Here is a 22,453-nt window from a genome sequence, read left to right as displayed (position 1 = left end):
AATAAACATTAAAAAAAAAAGTGAAAGATAGCTTACCTTTTGGGAAAGACATCTGGTGATTTCAACCTAGTAAAAGAAGGGATTTGTTTCTCATCTTGTATTTTTAGCTGTATAGGCCGTTTTACTCCCCAGAAAATGTCCAACATTCCTTCAACAATTAGTTTGCCATCTTCTGTCTGCAGAAGAAACCAATCATCTCAAACATTGTTTTTGTTATTTATAGAAGGTTAATCTTTTAACTGAAAATGGAGAGATCGAGTCTATAAGCCATTTTAATAGATAAAAAGAAATTCCCCGATAGGGTTGTTTGGCTTTTCAATTTATCCTCAAAATAATTCAATTTTGGAAACATTCTTTTATTTTTGAAAACAGCTCTAACCAGTAAAGTCATAATGGTAATGATATGCCCACCAGAGGGCAGAGCATGTTAAAATGCTTTCTGAACTCGAGGATTCTTCAATGAGGTAGAAGGTTAATTCTATTCAACGTAAAATTAAAGCAGAATTGAAAACTATACTAAACTAGAAATCAGAAGAATAGCTCTTCAGAGATTTAGTGGCTATTTGCTCATTTCTGAACAGGAAATTTTTAACTCACGAAATTATTATGCAGAATGAGTTAGAAATGTATGAAAAACAGTGTAAAATGTATAACAGAAATTACATATTTGAAAAAATCAATAGCATTTGACTAATTTTTAATTTGGAAATGTAACAAAAGAAGGAAATTCCATGCAAACACGGACTGTGAACACTTGCTTTTTCTGTGGGTGTAAATATTAATGCCAAAGCATAGTCGCATAGAATATATTTTCTAATCTATTTTTCGCTTGTATATGTAAAAGTCTTTCTGCTATTAAAATAATGTTATCATTACAGAAATGATAACATAAAAAATGGTTTCAAAAAATACAGAAACCAAGAAAAATCACATTCCAACCATCCAATAATTACTATAACATCCAATAACTACTGTTCTTATGAAAAATCAATTATCAGAAAATGTAAAGGACTTGTTATTTGAGAGTGTAATGAACACTCCAGACTCTGGAACTGGATAGACCTGTGTTTGAACCTGGGCTCTGTCACTTCCTCACTGGGTGACCTTAGACAAGATGCTGAACACAGTTAAGCCTGCTGCTTCTGAAGAATGGACATCATTATAGTCCCTAACTCATAGGACCTGATATTTAATAAGCGCTTCATAAATGTTGTTGCTTATTATTTCTTGGGCTGATAAACTAACTTCAGAGTTACTCCTGAAACAAAGTTATGCTCTTTCTCCCGCTTTTGAGTTCACATTTCAGATTACTGAGAGGTCGGGATACCCATCAGTTGTTTTGAACAACCAAACATAATTTAGTCTTTGAAATGGCAGCACATGATGCGGGTCCTACTTTTAGTTACCGATGTATAGCATCCCTTCTTTGTTTAATTATACTTCAACTGATCCCCTACATCAAAAACTCACAGAATAACTGCTCTTCTGAGATGATCGCATTCTTGCTTTCAAGAAGAAACACTCCAACTGTTATCAGATAACGTTAGGTTTTCTCATGTAAGGAGTATCAGAATATTTCTTTTTGAGACAGAGAGGAAGAGTTCACATGCGCCCACGAGCAGGGGAGGGGCAGAGGGAAAGAGAGAATCTTAAGCAGGCTCCATGCACAGCGCCCAGCCCGATGTGGGGCTTGATCTCACAACTGTGAGATCATGACCTGAACTAAAATCAAGAGTCAGATGCTCAACCAACTGAGCCACCCAGGTGTCCCAGGAATACAAGAATATTTTTTTTAATTTCACAAAGCATCTCTTTATAGATGAACTAAATATGTCACCGAAGGCTTGTTTACACTAATTTAATCTCATTGTCTAAATCCTTAGGCTTCTTCTCTTCTAGATCTATACCCGTATCCTTGTCAGTCTCTAAGATCCTTATATGCCATCTCTAAACTAATAGCTTCCAACTTTATATTTCTAGCCAAACCTTCCCCCTAAACTCCAATTGTCTGACTGCCTTCCTGACATCAAACTTAAGATGCTCCTAATTAACTCTTGATCTTTCTCCCATGAATATTTTCCTCTCCAAGTCATTCTGTTCCCATCTGGGTAAATAGCAGCCTTATCCTTCCAGTTGCTCAGGCCAGGAATTTTAGAGTCACCTTTAATCTTTCTTTTGTACTCAACATCCGATGCAGTAGCAAATCTTATGAGCTCCACCTTGAAAATATATCCCTAACATGACTACTATACTCACTGTATCCACTACCATGGTTCTGGTCCATGCCATTTCATTGTTTGCCTGGATTACTGCAGGAGTTTTCTTTCTCATTCTTCTCTTGGCCTTTCATATGAAAGGCCCAAGCTTCCCCATAGCTAGAGAGATTCTTGTAAAGTGAATCCTTTCAGATAATGTCACTGTTCTGCCCAAAACTCCCCAGTGGCTTTCCATCTCATTCCAAGTACACGCTCTGGTCTTCACAATGATCTAAAGACCCAGATGCTCTGTTGCTTTCCTCTGCAGTTATCTCTCTAGCTGCATCGTCTACTAATTCCCCATTCCCACAAGCTTTCTGCTCCACTGGCTTCCCTGCTGTACTTCAACGACACTAGCTCAGCTCCGGCCCCTTGTTGGGGCTGCTGTCTCTGCCCGAATGTGCGTCCCAGAGGCTTCTGCAAGGTTTGTTTCTTCACATCTTTCACAGTCTCTGGTCAAACGCTCCTCTTCCCCTTCCCCACTTAGATCCCTGAGCTCTCGTCCCTGCTTTGCTGTTGTCCCTGGCCCTTATTACCATTTGATATACTACATATTTCGTTTCTTGTCGGTGTGCTCTAGTGTAAGAAGCATCGAGGCAGGATATTATGTCCCATTTCTTCATTGCTTTATCTGCAGCTTTTACAACAGTGTCTGGCACATGGTAGGCAATCAATATTTGCTTAATTAACCAGAGATTAAGAAAGCTATATGTCGTCCTCCATATTGCCCCCTTTAATGGTGTCTATTATTGAAATTCAGTCAGAATGCTTTGAGAATTCTGGACTCTCACTTTATTGACCAGTGAGTAAAGCTGGAAAGGTTAAGCAATCTGACAGTCTTACTGTGGACTTTACTTCACGTAATTAAAAAAAATTAAATGACTTTTGTATGGTAAATTGAACACTGATTTGCAGAATTGGGAAGAACATGCCTCACATTATACGTTCATAACATCAAAATTCGAACATTTTCCTCAAGGAAACAAACTTCTTCACATCGTGAACTTTGTAGAAACTTGAACTAAAATATAAATAGTCATTTTTTTAAAGTTTGGATTTTTTCTTAAATTATCTTCACAATGATATAGATTAGAGATCTAGGATATAGGATGATATTGAAATAATTAAAAATTAGGCCCATTTCTTTGTAAAGAGATTAGTTATTTCCTTTTTCTATTACGTATGGGAAGGTAACTGAAATATTCAATCAAACTAAATCATTTAACTTCACTAGTAAAGGCCAGAGTGGCTAGTAAGTTTCTCTGTGTTCAACTGCAATTTTAAGCCAAATCACAGTGGCCTAAACTCAATGTTGTACCATCAAATGTGAAGATTTTAATAGAAGGTACAAAATTCCAATGTTCCTTACGGCCAGGAAGATACTGTAATGATGTGAAGCGAGTCCCATTAGAATGCAAGGCTAAGTGGAGAGATCTGTGGAGAACGAAGCATTCAAAGAAGGAGAAGAAAAGGAAGAAAGGAAAAGTCTAAGGCCAGTTTGCACTCCTAAAAATACTTTCTAGATTCAGGACTTTTCTGAAGTGTTTCTTTCACATTTTAAAATTTGTTATTATACCATAGTACACAGTCATTGGAATCTGATTCATCTTAACAACCAAATCAAACTATGTTACAGCCTGTGTCATATTTATTCGAGCATTCCCCAATGGGTATGGACTGAAGATACTCTCTCCATTACAAATGATGTCACCACGGGATAACACCACCTTCTCTATCTGTTCTGGCACATTTGCAAGAAAGTATTATAATAGCTTTCTAGTGGAACTGCTGTTTAAAATCTATTCATACACTGTTTTAAAACTAGAAAGTAAACAGGTCATTAAAATGATTTTTAAATGCTTTTCCTGTCCCCAAAGCTGCTTAAAAGGTCACATGTCCCAGGACTGGGATTTGGTGATAGAGTCTAAATACGAAAGTCATGATCCAGTCAAAGATTCACCTGTTTTTCCAGACCACTTGTGCTGCTAGATTATAGACTCCAACCCATCCTGATTCCTTTATATAACCTCTATGGAATTTCTTTCTGTGAATTAAACCGTATTTTGCATTAGTTTCATAGGCTTACCTGTCCACATAAAATATGCAGGTTTTTCTGGTTCTCGTAAAAAATGTTATAGGTCTTCAATAAAGAGTTGAGTTGTTCCCTAAAAAAAGTTACATTTGGTTATACTCATGCTCTTGGACAGTAAAAGGCAATAATATTCATTCAGCTCGCATAGGTATGAGATAGGTATGGCTCAATGGAATCCTTACTGTTCTGTGGTTTTACCTTAATGCAGGTCATTGAAAATGGAAGTCTTCTTGGGACATCGACAAATGCTGGAGGGGCTAATTCACAAATAAATCACCAAAGGAGGGAAAATGAGGGGAAAGTGGTGAGAAGACTGTTGGTTGACAGGAGACAGCCATAAAATAGAGATTTGGCTTCACATTTCTTTTTGGTTTTGCAACATTTAAGCAGCCTACATTAAGCACCTAGTATGTGCCTGACATTGTGTTTCCCACCAGCGGTATAGTCACCATTCAGGAATGGTCGCTGCTCCCGAGTTACTTTTCCTGTGAGGCAGCTGGGCTCGTGGGAATACTGGTTCCTGACACTCTTCTCTCCTCTCCCCTGCCACCACAGCCTAAGATCCTTACCCTACCTAACCTACTGGTCCAAGCCATCCTCTCATCCCTGGATTACTGCAACAGTCTCCTAAAAGCCTCCCTGATTCTGTAATCTGTTGTAACAGTAGGTATTATTTTGGTGCAAACATAATCATCTCTCCTTGGCTCAAAACTCTCCAGTATCTTTTAAAAAATGTTTTTAAGATTATTTATGTATTTTGAGAGACAGTGAGAGCTGGGGATGGGCAGAGAGACAGAGAGAGAGAGAGAGAGAGAGAGAGAATCCCAAGCAGGCTCCTCACTGTCAGCACAGAGCCTGATGTGGGACTTGAACTCACAAACTGTGAGATCACGACCTGAGTTGAAATCAAGAGCTGGACGTTCAACAGACTGAGTCACCCAGGTGACCCTCTCCAATTATCTTTTCATTATTCAGAATAAAAGCCAATAGCCTTCTGGTGACTTAAAAGGCCAGATGTGATTTGGTCTTCTGTTTCCCTTTGATCCATTTCCAACTATTCTTTCCTTCACTCACTACACTCTCTAGCCGCTGGACTCTAATATTCCTTGAATATGTCAGACACATTCTCACCTCAGGACATTTGCACTTGCTCATCCCCATCTAGAATGAGCTCCCCTCCCCTACCCCTACTGTCACACTGTTAGCACATTTTCTTTAACGTTTTACTCAGAAGTCCTTTTTACAAGGAGTCCTTCCTGACCACTTGATCTAAAGGTTTGCCTTCTCTTAACATTCCTATCCTGCTTTCTTATCTCTGCTCCTTAGTCACCATCTAACCTTACACGTATTTTACTTATTTGTCTTATATTCAGTCTCTCTCACCGGACCGCAGCTCCACGAGAATAGGTGTGTTTGTATATTTTGCTTGCGCTACGTTCCATGTGCCTGGAAGAGTGTTTGGCACATAGTAAGAACTCTATGAACACTGGTTGAATGAAATGATCAGAGAAATTCTTATTCCTAAAAATGGAAACATGCCAAATAAAGGGGGAAAAAACATCTTTACATAAACAGTTTTATGGGGGATGGGGTGGGAAATCTCATATTAAATTTCCAAATATATCATTTGTTAAAATTCCTTCGATCTTCAATATCTGTTTCCCTCCCATAAGAATATTGGCTCCATGAGGGCAGCAATTTTGGTCTATTTCATTCATTACTGTCTTCCTAGTGCTAGAACAGAGACTTGATCAGAGTAGGCTCTTATTCAATAAAGATTTATTAAATGCTGAATGACAGAATTCATGTATATTGATTTTTATGCTTGATATCATGTAGACATACTCTTTCCATCTGACTTTGTAATTTTATTTTATTAAAAAAATTTTTTTTAATGTTTATTTATTTTGAGAGAGACAGAGTGTGAGCAGGGGAGGGGCAGACAGAGAGGGAGACACAGAATCTGAAGCAGGCTCCAGGCTCTGACAGCCCCCAACGGGGGGCTCGAACTCACGAACAGGGAGATCATGACCTGAGCCAAAGTTGGACACTCAACCAACTGAGCCACCTAGGCACCCCTCACTTTGTAACTTTAATACACAGATTTTCAAGGTTCAATACACTTCAGTTGCCACATAAAAAAAAAAAAAAGTTCTACAGAATTCCTCCATGCTATGGTTCCATTTCCAACTGAGTTACTTTAGAATTTCAATGTTAATGAATATTTCTGTTCTAAATATCATTGCACACACAAGGGATTCGTTCCCTTGGAGTCATTACTGTGGGATATCTCCTAAAAATTATTGTACTGGTGAGGAGCATGAACACTTTTTATAGCTCTCATTATTGAGTGCTAGGGCAGCCTATAGAAATTTCTGGTTCACTTGAGATGCAATTCCTGATATGCGGAGCTGTGAGGGTTGTTATTAAGGCAAATGAATTTTTATATAATCTTATTCCCTCAGCTTCTGTTTCTGATAAAATTGCATAATAGGATATGGTACAAATATCCTTCAAAGTATTTACCTAAGAATCATGTATAATTAGAAAGATATTCTCAGGGAACAAGCCACTTGGAAAATGTTTCTGTACCTGAACAGAACCTGACTAAATCTTCCTCTACAGAAATAAGTCTCCAGATGACCCAGGGAGTCAGCAAACTGCGGTCCTAGCTTGTCTGTTTTTATAAATAAAGTTTTATTATAATGTAGTCACGCTGATTTGCTTGCTTCTTGTCTGTGGCTGCATTCCTGCTATAAATGCAGAGTTGAATAGTTGTGACAGAAACCATATGACCCACAAAGCCTAAAATATTTATTATCTGGCCCTTTACAGAGAGGGTCAGCCAACCTCCACCCCTCCCCAAGTATAACATAGGCTGTTGCTGAACACCACAGAAGTCATCCATATTTTTCTTACCATAAGCAGGATCATTCTGACCGAATATTAATGAGACTTTGAAGGATTCTGGGATAAAGTGAAGAATTAGACCAAAAAAAAAAAAAAAAAAAACAAACAAACACAAAACCTCACAAGTTATGTAAACAACTATAGCAAAAGTGAATACATTGCAAATATTAAAGCACCATTACATTTGATTTGTATATCCCTTCCCAGAGGAACTTTTGAAGATGATTCTTTTGCTCATCTGATGGAACAGTGGGTCTAATAGAACGCTGGCAGTAATGAAACCCAGCCTGCAACATTGTGATCTTACGCGTTGGCACCGAAGGCACAAGGGCTTAAGAAGTTATTGTCAAGTCGATCACCTGTATCTGCGGACTGATTCAAACTGTGTCTTCCAACAGTGAACGGTCATTCTCTCATACAGTCATATAGTCACCATGTGAGCTCCATCAAGGGGTTTCATTCGTATTCTGAGGATGGGTGAGAGCTTCAAGGATAGATGCTTCCTACAGTGAACTTCGGAAGGGAGGGATGAAACATGAAGCGTGTGAGGAGCTTACCAGGCAAAAATACCTTTCACAAGGACATGTAGCTATTTCCACAGTTTTTGTGGAGGAAGCTCAGAGTGCCGGGATTCTAAGGGTAGAACATGTAAATGGGGAGTGGTGAGCATTGAATAGCTGAAGAAGCAGGCAGGAACCTTGTGAGCCATTTTAAGAAGCTTAACATTCACCCTGCCAGCAGGGGGCAGCTACGGAAGGTTCTAGGCAAAAGAAAGACATGATGATAAGGGCCACTAGGGAACTTACAGAAGACAGATTTCAGGACAAGATGGAAACAGAAAGATGTTTGGGACTATTGGCAAACAGTACTGGGATAGAGGTGCAAGATCAAGGCTGTGTTCTATGGATATGGGGTCAAGTGTCCCGCATGTACAGAAGGGTCTGAAGTCTAGATGGGACCTATACATGATTTAGGACATCTAATCACTAAAGCGCTATCTAGGCAGTCCCTAGTCAGGAAAGGGGACAGGGATTTAATACACTCTGTGCCTTGTCAATGGTAATTATAATAGATTTTTCTGGGTCCATTTACATGTCACATATGGACCTTCCTTCCCCCATCAAAAAAGGAAACAGGCATCTGTGTACCTTTTCTTCTCAGCCGCCAAAAAAGCTCCCCACCCAGCCTAGATCAGACCACTTAGCAACTATTCAGCTGCCCTAACAAAGCTATAAAATGGGTGGCAAGAAATAGATTCCACATGCAATCTTCTCAGTTTACAATTCTGTGATATTTAGAAGTCACAGAGATACCCAAGAAACAAACATCAAATAGCCTATACAGTTTATGTTTGATACCTAAAACAATGACTTTCCGAGAGCCTGGTTTTTTGGAACATGAAATACCGCATTATAATATATAACAAGGGGTGTGTGTGTTGTTTTTTTTTAATTTTTTTAACGTTTATTTATTTTTTGAGACAGAGAGAGACAGAGCATGAATGGGGGAGGGTCAGAGAGAGGGAGATGTAGAATCTGAAACAGGCTCCAGGCTCTGAGCTGTCAGCACAGAGCCCGACCCGGGGCTCGAACTCATGGACTGCGAGATCATGACCTGAGCCGAAGTCAGCCGCTTAACCGACTGAGCCACCCAGGCGCCCCAAGGTGTGTGTTTTTTTTAAACCACACAGTAAATAATATGGATTAGTGTTTTTACAAAACTGAGGAATGGCAAACTTCCGTATAAACTGGACTTCCAACCTACATGAAGACATAGGATCATAAGCTTCCCAAGACGGAAGCTGGCACCGTGTGCTGGCTGGGCAGAAATCACATCTTGATAGTTGCTGGTGGACACCCAGAATTATTCACTGCAGCTCGTGAAGAGTGCCAGGCAGGAGAGACTTGATACAGGGGTGACAGGTGCAGAGGAACAATGCATAGGAGGGCCCCAGGCTCCTGTTCCTTTAAGGCTCCCAGGTTGGTTTTATGAGCAATAGTGGATCCAGAATTCACTGTAAAATGCTTAGGTGAACTTTGTACTTTGTGGCCCGAACTGCAGCTGCTCAGCAGATGGGAATTACCCACATAGTGACGTCTGCCATGAATAATGGACTTTGCAAGAAATGAGCTCCTCAGTCTTATCATGCTACTGAGCTGGCCGGAAGAAACCATTTTTATTTGATCTTATAAAAGTGTAATATTCATGGACGTGGGACAGCATGACGGATGGAACGGAGTTACGCCCTGCATCCATAGACAGAATGGATGTCAAATATTAGTGGCAATAGAATTCTCTCTCTAGTTTCAGTAATGATTTGCAATGTAATTAAGTGGATATTCGATCCCTTTCCTGGCAACCAAAAACCCTGGCCCCCTCTTTGCTAAGTGATTCTGACTATTTGGATCCAATAAAGGCAAATGAGAAACACTGTTGTACAATGTAACCCAACACAGACTTCAGAGGCTACACATGACACAAACTAAACCAGAGAAAAATACAACCCAACTCAGCCACCAAAGGCATATTTGGCCACGGCTGAGCTTCCTGACTTTGTGTTACTTCTGCCTCCTGGAGACTTGTTGAAAAGTGTCCAGGCTCCAGATCCGGCCGACCCTGAAATGCATTGTGACAGCAGTATTAGAAACAACATCCTGCTGTGCATATTTCCATGTTTAAGGACAGGAGCCTAAATCATTTGAAAGAATATCTTCAAAGAGTTGAAAAATTTAGGCAGAATAAAAATGCTAATTTGCTGCCTTACACATTTAGTTTTCCCCATAACACACATGGATTTTTTTCATAATGTTAAATTCTAGCAATGAGATCAACAATTTCATGTTAGGTTACAAAACTGAATTTAAAACTTAATATGTTTTTAATAAAATAGTTATGAATTAAGCATGGAAAGGTAACAAATTGACCATTTTTCTGGGAAAAAAGATTGTGACTTATTTTATGGGTCATAGTTCTGTATAGTTTCCAAATTTCATATAATAAGTGCATAATGCATTTGTAATGTTGTCATAATTTTACTTCCAAGAAAAATATAAAATAGGGGCACCTGAGTGACTCAGTTTGTTAAGCGTCCAACTTCGGCTCAGGTTATGATCTCGGGGGTTGTGAGTTTGAGCCCCGTGTCGGGCTCTGTGCTGATAGCTCAGAGCTTGGATCCTGCTTCAGATTCTGTTTCCCTCTCTCTCTTTGCCCCACCCCCTGCCTGTACTCTGTCTCTCTCTCAAAAAATAAATAAACATTAAAAAAAATTATATATATTTATATATATATATATATATATATATATATATATATATATATATATATATAAGCTCCTGTATGTTTTTGGAAAGGTGGAACCAGGAAATAGGAGGACAACAGAAAAGAATAAATGGAGACTTATCATTAAGCCCTATGCCAAGACAACCCATCATTCCATGTTACTGATGTCTGCATGATGTCTGCAAGCAGAAGCAGAATACTCTTAACCTGCTTTATCCTTCATTACTGTCAACTTGAATCCTGGAATTCAAATCGCAAACTTCTGCAACTGTTCTATAAGCGGCTACAGCTCTGGGTCTTTTTTTTGCCTTTAGCCTCAGCTCCTGGCTCAATGAAGAAAGAAGACTACCTTTCCACCTTTGCATAGAGACCTTCCTCAGCTGGCAAAGTAGGTTATTCACATTTCCATTGCAAATGAAGGGATTGGATTCCACAGTTTGAAAAGAGAGAAGGTGGGAAGAGGAAGGAGGGCTGTTTTGATTTGACTGCAGGAAAAATGCAAACCCTAACTGATCAGGGACCTCTGAATTTGTCTGCCTCTCCCGGCTTCCTTTGAGGAGGCTGCTCTTTTTGAAAAGGAAGGGCTCCTAACATTTTTAGTAATTCTGCTAAAATATCAGTAATTGTTGCTGGCGGTCAGGATGATGGTGCCCCTGACTTGTTTGCTTTGTTCTCCCAAACAGTTCTATCCTAAGACCTAACTCCCTCTTCAGTGCTGACAACCCACAATAAAAAGGGGCTGGGAGTTTCCTGAGCTCCACTAGTAATCTAATCAATACGATAGTACAGGCAGACCTGCCTCTCCTCCACCACACTCCCCCTCACTGCTTTTGGCCATATTGTGACTTTTGTATTTTCTGGGCATTCATCTTTTCTTGATAACGCCTGTAAAAAATGGCCCTGGAGCCATTAGTGGATAGACGTGTCAGTTTCTCTCGGGTCCTCAACCCCTAGAACTCAGCTAAGGGCAAAAGGGTTAAAGATTAAGGAGTAATTTCATAGTATTAAAAAGAAACTGGAAGTGATGGCTAGTTGGTAGATAACAAAACGAAGAAAAATGCCCAAAGTGTTTTCTTGAGGATGAAAACTCTACCCTTGAAGACAGGGGCTTTAGCTACTCAGAACAATGCCACTGGGCGTTGATAAGACATAAAAGAGGGGATAAGAAGGGAGAGGCAAAGGACTGTGTCATTTGTTCAAATACCGGTGCTTCTGAAGGAAACAGGAATGTGCTCCAGATCTGATAGCGGATTTTTGAGAGAATCCTTTCATAAGGGTAAATCTCAGTATTTGATATATTAACACACTGGCGTGTTTTCCAACAGCCTCAGACGAGGGAAGATACTTATCTATGCCCTTTTCCTCTACAGTTTGGCTTCCAAAGATTTTTATGAAAAAGATTTTAAAAAAAAGTCACAACCTACTATATTCTAGTTGGCAGCTGCGAGGAGCTGCCTCCATGTCAGACCTTGTTCTCTGCTGTCACTTGCAGCAGCTGAACCCTTATGGGCAGCCCGAGCAGTTTGTGGACAGGGAGGAAAGAATGAGGGAAGTCTGTGCTCTGTCTTCTTTGGCCGGAAACACAGAGAAATATGGCCTCTGGTTCACAGCCCTAACACTACTCACAAATCAGGACTGATGCTTCTATTTCTATTCCAAACCAAAGTAAGGACTTGAAACCACCTCCACTTTGATGAAATAGTCCGTTTTCTTGTTCTGGCTGAGTGTTTTGTCTTTTTAAAAAATGTTTATTATTTATTTTCAGAGACAGAGCGAAGAGGAGGGGCAGAGAGAGAGAATCTCAAGCAGGCTCTGCACTGCCAACACAGAGCCTGACGTTGGGCTCAATCCCACGAACCTCAAGATCATGACTTGAGCCAAAAATCAAGAGTCAGATGCTCTTCCAACTGAGCTACCCAGGTGCCCCTTGCTGTAGCTGAGTGTTTGGAGAGAACAGGTTTATGTATAGTGGTAGTGCTTCGAACCAGAGACTGTATTTACCTGTTTCCTTGCTTTCTCAGTTCCTGAGCCTGCCACATTCCTCAGTTCTGTCCCCCTTTCCATCTCAAAGCCAGCAATGACCATGGAGTCATTCTCACCAGCCCCACTCTGACACAGGCTCCCCTCACAGAGCCCCCTTCCTGTCTCATCTCTAAAGACCCTGGGGATCACATTGGGCCCATCTGAATAATCTCTCTATTTTAGGGTCAGCAGATTGGCAGCTTGAATTCCCTTTTGCCATGCAACTGTAAAATATTCACAGGTTCAGGGGAGTAGAATGTAGCCATCTCTGGGAGGCCATTAATATGCCTATCACAGGATTTAAGAGTGGCTCCTCTCATATCATCTGAACACATAGGAGGCATCTTGTTAGAAATTAAAATCTGGGGGCGCCTGGGTGGCGCAGTCGGTTAAGCGTCCGACTTCAGCCAGGTCAACGTCTCGCGGTCCGTGAGTTCGAGCCCCGCGTCAGGCTCTGGGCTGATGGCTCAGAGCCTGGAGCCTGTTTCCGATTCTGTGTCTCCCTCTCTCTCTGCCCCTCCCCCGTTCATGCTCTGTCTCTCTGTGTCCCAAAAATAAATAAACGTTTGAAAAAAAAATTTTTAAAGAAATTAAAATCTGTATTTTAACCAAGATACCCAGGAAATCTGCATATACATTAAACTCAAGAGGAGCGCTGATGGAATCAGTTTGCCCTTAGATATGAAACAGTATTTAAGGGTAGCACATGTCAAAACACTGAGCTCCTAATTTAGTTCTTTGAAGTTTAGTTCCCATAGGAATGCATCATCAGCAAGAATTTGAGGGATTACTATATAACAGATGATGTAATAGATGCTAGTGATACGGCAAACTATACAGTGAATGAGACCCCCTGCACTGATGGGACTTACATTCTGAGGGGAAGGAAGACAGAGGAAAACAAAAGAGCAAAATACACTAATTTTGGGGGCGTCTGGGTGGCTTAGTCGGTTGAGCGTTCAGCTCCGGCTCAGGTCGTGATCTCGCGGTCTGTGAGTTTGAGCCCTGCTTCGCGCTCTGCGCCGACAGCTCAGAGCCTGGAGCCTGTTTTGGATTCTGTGTCTCCCTCTCTCTCTCTGACCCTCCCCCATTCATGCTCTGTCTCTCTCTGTCTCAAAAAAATAAATAAATGTTCAAAAAAATTTTTTAAAGAAATACACTAATTTTACATAGGGATAAATGCTCTGAGAACAATAAAACAGGATCATGTGACGGAATGCATAGTGGAGGACGTGTCAGCAAGGGTGATCAGGAGGCCCGCCATATTAAGCTGAAATCTCAATAATGGGAAAGAGCCAACCATGTGAAGAGTCAAGGAGACTGTCCCAAGCAAGAGATGCAATGCCCTGTATACAAGACTAAGCTTGGCATGTCTGAAGGAGAGAAAGAAGGGAAGAGTGGTTTCAGATGAGGTTCTAAAGGTCTTCCAGGCCAGATCTCTAGGGACAGGGAATGGAAGCAGGAAGCTGCTGCAGTTGTCCAGGCAAGAAATAATGGTGGCTTGGACTAGGTGGTGAGAATTGTTTGGATTCTGGAGGTGGAGCCAATTAGATTTGCTGTGGGGCTGGGTGTAGAGATGAGGGAGTGGCACAGTTGGGTTGGTATGTAGCTTATATTGGGGTCTTATGCTCCCATGAGTTAAACTTTCATTTCGTTTTTTGCTTTCTAATCCAAGTCTTATACATTTTTGTAAGCCAGTTGAAAAGTAAACGCAAGTGTGCCACACAACTCTGGTCATTACTGGAGCACACACAGGCTGGCTGTAAAATAACACCCTTTGTGTATGAACAGCTGGAGGCTTGTGTGCTTGTTGAGGATGACGACCTTGGCTCCACAGTCTGATGCCCCTTGTTCCCTAAGGATGAGGAAATGATCTATCTACTCTGTTAATTCATTAACAGCCTCTTGGACCATTAGGATTGTTACCAGAGTGCCTGAAACACAGCAGGTGGCCAGTGATCCTCGGGGCCATGCACATGAGCATGAGCTGAAGACAGGAGCTCTCCTGACACACAAGCTCTTACCTGGCTCTTCTGTGACGCTGCCATGACTTTGACCACTGATTCTCCTTACGTTTAAAACAATACAGGGGCACCTGGGTGGCTCAGTCGGTTAAGCGTCCAGCTTTGGCCCAGGTCATGATCTTGTGGTTCATGAGTTCGAGCCCCACATCGGTCTCTGTGCTGACAGCTCAGAGCCTGGAGCCTGTTTCAGATTCTGTGTCTCCCTCTCTGTCTGCCCCTCACCTGCTCATACTCTGTGTCTGTCTGTCTCTCTCTCTCTCTCTCAAAAATAAAGAAAACATTTTTAAAAATTAAATAAAAATTTATATTAAGGGACCTCCTTGTTTTTCTTCTGCGTGTCCTCCATATACTCCACACTCTATACAGAGCACAGAGAACATACCATAGCATATGCTGTGCTTAACATCTTTAAACGTCTTCCCCTTGCTCTTGGGATAAAAACTACAAATCTTTATCACAGCAGGGGAGGTCCTGCTCCGTCTCTTTAGCCTACTTTGAAGAGATGCATTTCCCTGTGTCTTGTACCTCACCCACACTGGGTCCCCTTCACTTGCTGGAACCCTGAGCTCTCTCTGGCCATAAGGACTTCAGGCAGACTCCCTATGTCAGGAATGCTCTCCTGCTCACTTCCTTAAACTCGTTAGCTTCCTCCTTGGTCAGATATCGGGAGCCCCACCCCACCACCCCCGCCACTGTTTAGGCTAGTTCCTTATTCTCTAAAGGATCCCTTTCCTTCTGAACATCTGTGTCAGTTTGTTATCAATCAGGCCTTTAGACCTGTAGTTCTCAAAGTGTGATTCCCAGACCAGTAACACGGGCACCACCCGGGAACTTCGACATGGGAATGCTCATGCCAACCCAGACCCACTGAGTCACAAGCTGGGAGTGGGTCCCTCAATCTTTAGTGTAGCAAGCCCTCCAGGTCATTCTAGTGAAGGCTCAAATCGGAGATCCGTAGCTCCAAGCAGTTCTTGTCTTTTTTTGCTCAAAATTCCATACCTCAGTTTCTAGCACAACTTCTGGCTTGTGGTGTGTTCCCAATAATTATTTGTTGAGGGAATAAAATATAGAAAATTAAAGCCTGACCTATTTTTAGAGGGGGAAAAAAAAAAAAAAACCTTTTGCCAGTGCCACCATTTAACATATCCAGAAATTCAAGTAAATTCCGTAAGTTAATATATTTCTAGTCTTTGAATTTTGATTTTATCAGATGCCTATTGAAATATTTTCAGTGTATCTTGGACAGATGGATGATCTTACTGTTTTCTAACTGACCAAAGTGATAAAATAGGTAAACGTGGAATAAGTAAATTGGGTTGGGAATAACAGTCACATTGATATGCTTCGTGATTGTCAATGCTCATTGAAAAATATCTGATATAAGGAAAGCTTTAAAAAATGAACTTTTTTCCCATATCTGGGGGGACCTTATTCACCTTTTTTCTGACGTAATAACTAATGTAGTTAGTATATCCAATTTTTCATTATGAACATTTCTGTTATTTTCATTAGGTTATCAAACCTCATAGTGGAAATGTTAAAATAAATTTTTTAAAAACGATCTCCATGTAGAAAAAATTTCTCATTTTTAAAGGAGATGGTCCCAACCATGTCTTGAACTTTTTGTCCCTGACTTATTTTATTTAAAAAAAATGTTTATTTATTTTTGAGAGAGAGAGAATGAGCAGGGGAGGGGCAGAGAGAGAGGGAGACACAGAATCTGAAGCAGGCTTCAGGCTCTGAGCTGTCAGCACAGAGCCCCATGTGGGGCTCAAACTCAGAGACTGTGATATCATGACCTGAGCCGAAGTTGGACGCTCAATCGACTGAGCCACCCAGACACCCCCCTGACCTATTTTAAAATCCTGGTTCCTTAAAAAAAATGTCAGAGAGGGCTCTCTTATCCTTTATTAAAGACAAGAGTTAAGAGTTAAGTGGCTGACCTTGGCTCAGGTCATGATCTCATAGTTTGTGAGTTTGAGCCCTGCATTGGGCTCTGTGTTGACAGCTCAGAGCCTGGAGCCTGCTTTGGATTCTGTGTCTCCCTCTCTCTCTGCCCCTCACCCACTTGCTCTCTCTCTCTCTCTCAAAAATAATAAGTAAACATTAAAAAGTTAAAAAAAGACAAGAGGCCAGTGGCCTTCGGGAGAAGGGTGTCCTCTTTATAAACCCACCTGCAGGGCACGCTGGGGCACGCAGTGTTTGATCCAGTTTCCTTGATTAGAGAAGACCCTGGCCATGGAAACTGAGCAAACATTGCCCTCTAGCTCTACAGGCCAGGTAGAAGCAGCCTGTGGAACATTGGCTCTTTGTGCTGAATTTGTGCTCAGAGGTGCAGGTGGCTGGTTCCTTTGTTTCAGCAAAGGGTGCCCGGCCAACATGCTTGGAAAGAGACACCGTGTGGAATAATGCACTTTCTGCTAAAATTTATTACATCATGCTCATTAAAATTATTTACTAAGGACAGGAATGCACACATGGCTTGTGGGCTGTGGGTAGCCCTGCAGCCCACAGAAGTGTGCATTGGGCTCCCCGAGGAGGAGACAAAGACGAAGGAATCCAGAGAATCAAATCTGATCTGCATTCTAAAACCGGATTTGAACTTTTTTCAAGTACTCTGGTTGGCATTTACTCACCTCTCAAATGCCCTGATTTCAGCTTAGCACCTGAAAGTACTTTGAAAGCAACCATATATATATTTTTTTGAAACTCTGCTCACTTAGAATATTTACCATGTGAAGCAGCAGACCAGTGATGACCCCAGGCAATGAAAACGGCAACTGGAAACTTAGTCATCGGAGCGTGAAGCTGACTTATGCCAACGCCATTTACCCAGGGAAGTTTCTAAACTCAGAGAATCCCCATTCAGCAGTAAGACCTAAATGTTCCATTGCTGCTATGCTATTAATGTCACAACCTCTTATTTTATCGATCAAATGTAGCTCTCATGCAATGTGCTGAGGCCAAAATCTCCATCGAGTGGATTCTATTTCCCTATTCGTTTCCATTATTTTCACATGTTTTTGTGCAGGAAAATAAAAATCCCTAATAAGTTTGTAATCTCTGCCTTGTTCGCTGGAACAAAGCCTAGCGCAGAGCGGGAGCGGAATGATTACTCATCCAGTGACTAAATGAATGGAGGTGTCTGTCAGATTTGTGACATGTTGGATATCCTGGGTGGTCGGTGGTATTAATTTCTGACAAGTGTTTTGTACAGATTTCCCCGGGCTCTGGGATTTTGTTTATTTCAGGAGGTCAGAAGTTCTCGAACTTTAATCCTTTCCTCCTCTGAGCAGTGGTTCTTACACTTCAGTATGCATCAGAACTATCTGATTAACTGTCAAGGGGAGCCCGGGGTCTGCACTGTCAACAACTGTCTGATTGGGAGGTGGGCGGCCTGTGGACCACATTTTGAGAAGTGCTATCTTCAAGTCTGGCGTTTGTGTAAATGTAATAAAATTTTACTGGAGTTCCAGCTGATATGTAGATACCAGGGCCTGAAAGGGCTGCTGGGCTACAAAATATAAACTGTCAGTCCTCAATTTGGCCAATTCAAAATATGACATAAAATAAGGGTCTTCAGAATTGCAGACCTTTCCTTGGAAATATTCCCCCCCCACCCCCACCCCCAAAAAAAGTGGTTTCATTCTCTTCCATCAAAATACCTGAGAATCTGATTTTTTTTTTTTTTTAACCTCCACTACTGATACCTTGGCCCAAGGCACCATCATCCCTCCCCTGAACTTTCAGCTCCTTGATAATTTCTCTGCTTCCACTCTTATGCCCTCTTCTGCCACACTGATCCAGTCACCCAAGTGCTCAATATCCTTCAATGGCTTCTCATCGGTGGGAAAGATGAAGTCTCACAACGGCCTACGAGATCCTGCGTGCTCTGGCCCATGATGTCAGGATCCTTCGCTTCTGCTGTTCCTCCCACTTCGTTTACCCCAGCCTGGCTTCCTCCATCCATATAGGCATGCACCTGCCTCAGAGCTTGGTCTTGGCTGTCCCCTTTGCTCCCAGCCAGATACCTACACAACTGGCTTGCTCACCTCCTCCAGGCTTTTCCTCTAATGCTACCTTCTCACCGAGGTTTCCCTGGACATCATATATGAAATCATAACCCCCAGCTGGCCACCTCCAGCACTCATTATTCCCTTTCCCGCTTTATTTTATTCTTCCTACCTTTCAGTGTCTAATAATATATATATTGTTACTCATTTATCTTACACAGCAACTGCATCCCCCTTTGAGGAGGCCACCCCACAAGGCTAAAGGTTTTGTTTGGGCCATTGCTGAATGCTCAGGGTCCAGAATACCTGTCTTTGGGAAGCAGTTAATACATACTTGAGGAATGAATAGATGAATCCACTGTCTTTTACTTCACACCTTCTTCCCACCTCTTATATTTCATGTTTATCCTCCGTTCTGACTTTAATTCCATTGTTGACCATGTTTGTTCTCTCTGCTTTCCTGTGGCCCGATCCAGCATCAATTTATACCCACCACCTCCTATCATTTGTTTGGCTTTGTTTCTCTTCCCAGTGAGACATGGGTCATGTTTCAGGGCCAATTGTGCGTGTGTGTGTGTGTGTGTTTCCCCGTCTTTTTTTCTCATCTGCTTTTGCTCCAACTCAGCCAGTTCAGTGCTCAGCTTTACTCTTAGAGTTTTCAAATTCCTGCTCAGTTATTCCCAAACCAATATAAGATGCTATTTGCTGTGTATAAGAAAACCACTGTGGATGTTCTATATATTGCATAACCTAACATCAAGAGGGACACAGTGAAAATGAAGTGTGTCCTAAGGAGTAAGGGAGGGAGAGAAGAGGATGGGAAGGCCTGTTTTGAGCCCCTGGACCAATTCTTTGGATATCCAATTTATGAGGAGACTTAGATCTGTTAGTTAAGGCTGCTCCTGAGAATTCTGCCAACTATAGTGAAATTAGACCACTATTTATAAAATATGAGTGATTGTTCCATGAAAGGTTATGTGTTAGCAGTCTTTAGGACTAGTACTCACTGTCTGCACTGTTGATTCATATTGATTTTGTGGTTCATTCATCATGCTTAGAATGACAAAGTCCTGGGGCTTAATCCACCAATGACTGCTGAGTAGGATAACACATACAGGCATATAATTACCTGGTAATGAATGTCCTCTCATTGATGAAGATCCAGGAAGAGCACTGGTGAGCCATCATATTCAACTTTTCTCCTTTTTTGAGATCATCTGAGGATACCCTAAGACGTGAGGATAACATTAATGGTATACTCCTGTGATGCATTCATAAATTAGTTTCTGACTTAAATTGAAATGTTTTGCTTTGTCCCCGGTGAGTAAAAGTATTTGGGACAAGTTTTTTAAGTAGTGTTTCTTCTATGGGCATGAGGGTTGGGAAGGGAAGGAAAGAGAAAGATTTTTTTCTTTTTTTTTTTTTTTTTTTACCATGTGCCACAGATCTTATACTCTGTCTGTGAGCCACTTTCCAGATGTTATCTTACTCAATCCTCAGACCGTCCCAGCAGGGCGTGGATGTTATTACCTCTATTTCCAACACTTGGTAAGTAGTGGGACACATAATTTGAAACAAAGTCTGAATCTTGAAGGCCTCTAATTTTTTTTCTTTTCACCAACATTGTTTTTGCATTTTGGAAAGGTTACACAAATTCCAATTTTTGATTTTCTATTAGTTGGCCCATTCCAAGATTCTTTTCAAAGATATATTTTTTTTTTCTAAGAGAATTACTATTGAGGATAAGTGAGATGCCCTCCAAAATTTCAATTGTTAGAAAGTAGGCTCAGTTCAGCATTTTAACTATAACACATTTTGAGTGAGTTTCTAAATGGCATCCTGTAAACCACCTTTTCATGACTTTTCACAAAGTGACTTGCTTGACAACAAGTAATAATGTCTTGTTTTCTCTGCTCTTGTCCCCACTTGACCTTTATAAGTTTTAAGATGTTTACGTGTTTTCCTGTTTTTGTTATCCATATGTGCTTCTGAGAAAAATTCATTTTATCTCTCATGATATATTTCTCATTTGAAATTGAAAATTATATTCTTCATGTTCTTAGGGAAAATAGTAAAGGAAGAGGAATGTATAATTTAATTTTAACAATCTCTGAATAAAGATGATAAAGAGGGCATATGGGCCAGAAGTATATAACTTCACTTCCAGTCTTCCCCTTGGTAATCAACTTGAGAGACTGACAACTATGGAATGGAGAGATAGGGAGAGAGGAAGGCCAACAGGATAGAGAGATATTTCTAAGAAAGTATAATACAAACCGCAATGTTGGCCCGTGTTAAATGCAAATGATTTGCAAATTTGTAAGTGAAACCCCGGGTCAAAATTGTGCTGATGATCACTTTACAGTTGATGGCTGTATTAGCTATGCTCCTGGTAATGAATGTATCTGGTATGGTTAAATTTGGCATAACTCCTGTCAGGAATTCTACTTCTGAATTTTTAGTATTTGATTTGGAATGCACTCTAAGGATTTTTTTCATTTTTCGATTTATCCACAGTTCTGGTACTACCAGGTTTTAGTGATTCAAAAGTTATGTTCCTGCTCGCTCTATAAATGCACAGGTGTGCTTGGGGTGTTTGAAACTGCTGTTTTTTTGGTTCGGATCTTACTTTTTATTGAGAAGTATAAAAAAGAAAAAAAAAAAGAAGAAGCTACATGAGGAACTTTGACCGTCTGGAATAATAGTTTCTGAAGCCTTGCTGGTTTTACAGTTTCTAGTAAAATTTTCAGAAATTTATGAAAAAAATTTAGATGTCTTGCTCTTATTACATTTTTCAAGGAAATTTCCAGAAACTTGTGGAAAAAGAATTTCAGTCAGTTTTAAAGTTCTGCTTACTTGACAGCTCAGTGTTATTCTCTTTAAGAAGATACTAAAGTCCCAAAGGCTTCTATAATCCCCCCGCCCCACCAAAAGCATTTTATAATCATTGAAATCATTTTGGCAACATGGGAAGACAAGATAAAGTAGAAAAGAAATCCTGGATCAATGTTTGGAGATGTGCAGAAAAGACGAAAATGCACCAAGTAAACTAAAAAACTACAGAATCAGTGGTCCAAGGCAAGGGAGGATTGGCCAGTTTGGTAAGTCTGTTTTTGGAGTATTTCTAGAATGAGTTCTCTCCTATATGGTTCTGCGCAAGGGAATACATTTCTTCTATTACAGCCACTCAACCCAAATTGACTGAACTGTGCCCCAGTCCTGCAAACACAATTTTAAGTTTCCAGGCATCTAAAATCAAGCTCTGACTCGCAAGTGTTGATTAAGTGTGATGTAACATCCTTCAAGTTTCCTTCAGGCTTTGGAAACCGTGGTCAGATGTGAATAACATCCTCCTTTATGTCTTCATCTAAATGGCATTTGGGTGTGACCAGAGATTTTAAGTATAATGTTTTCCAGTCATTCCATTTTGCAGAAATTACATATTTAATTACTATTGCTTCAAGCCTATAGAATCATAGGGGATATAGCCAGGATAAAAGGCTAGGCTAGAGAGAAAAGTTCAATTTTTATTAAAAAAAAAAAAAAAAAAAAAGAAGGGTAGGGACTTCCTCCTTTTACTTCCAAATTAGCTTAATTTGGTTGGAGTAAGGTGTTTGGAAGGTATTTCATATCATCTTTCTCCAGGATAATAGCAATCCTCCCACCCACTGCCCAAAACAAAGAAAAAAGAAAAAAAGAAAAGAAAAGAAAAGAAGAAGAAAAAAAAAAGGAAAGCTATGTTCACAAATTCTCTGATGCATTATAGCACATTATTTGAAAATATATAATCTATTTGAAAGCTATGAGCACATCTCACTGGGAACATTGTAATAGTCTCTAAGCTGAACGCCTCTTTAT

At 40.6% G+C, this 22,453-nt stretch overlaps 1 protein-coding gene across 4 annotated transcripts in view; it reads right to left on the bottom strand.

Moving 5' to 3' along the window:
- The window catches only part of RASSF6 (Ras association domain family member 6), a 55,162-nt gene that overhangs the window by 18,033 nt on the left and 14,676 nt on the right, over window positions 1-22,453 (bottom strand). For 2 of the 4 annotated variants that reach the window (XM_086704861.1, XM_086704863.1), the window contains exons 2-4: window positions 19,725-19,823; window positions 4,342-4,420; window positions 37-176 (exon numbers count right to left, since the gene is read on the bottom strand). In XM_086704861.1, coding sequence (XP_086560987.1) covers window positions 37-176; window positions 4,342-4,420; window positions 19,725-19,823 — 318 coding nt within the window. Of the gene's footprint in view, window positions 1-36; window positions 177-4,341; window positions 4,421-7,616; window positions 7,771-19,724; window positions 19,824-22,453 lie in introns of all 4 variants that reach the window. The other 2 variants (XM_086704864.1, XM_086704862.1) reach the window with 2 other exon arrangements.

Source organism: Puma concolor, chromosome B1, assembly GCF_028749965.1.
Source record: "Puma concolor isolate L17-30 chromosome B1, mPumCon1.1.hap2, whole genome shotgun sequence".
Classification (NCBI taxonomy): Eukaryota; Metazoa; Chordata; class Mammalia; order Carnivora; family Felidae; genus Puma; species Puma concolor.
The sequence above is the reverse complement of the archived record's forward strand: the minus strand, read 5'-3'. Positions and strand labels throughout refer to the sequence as shown.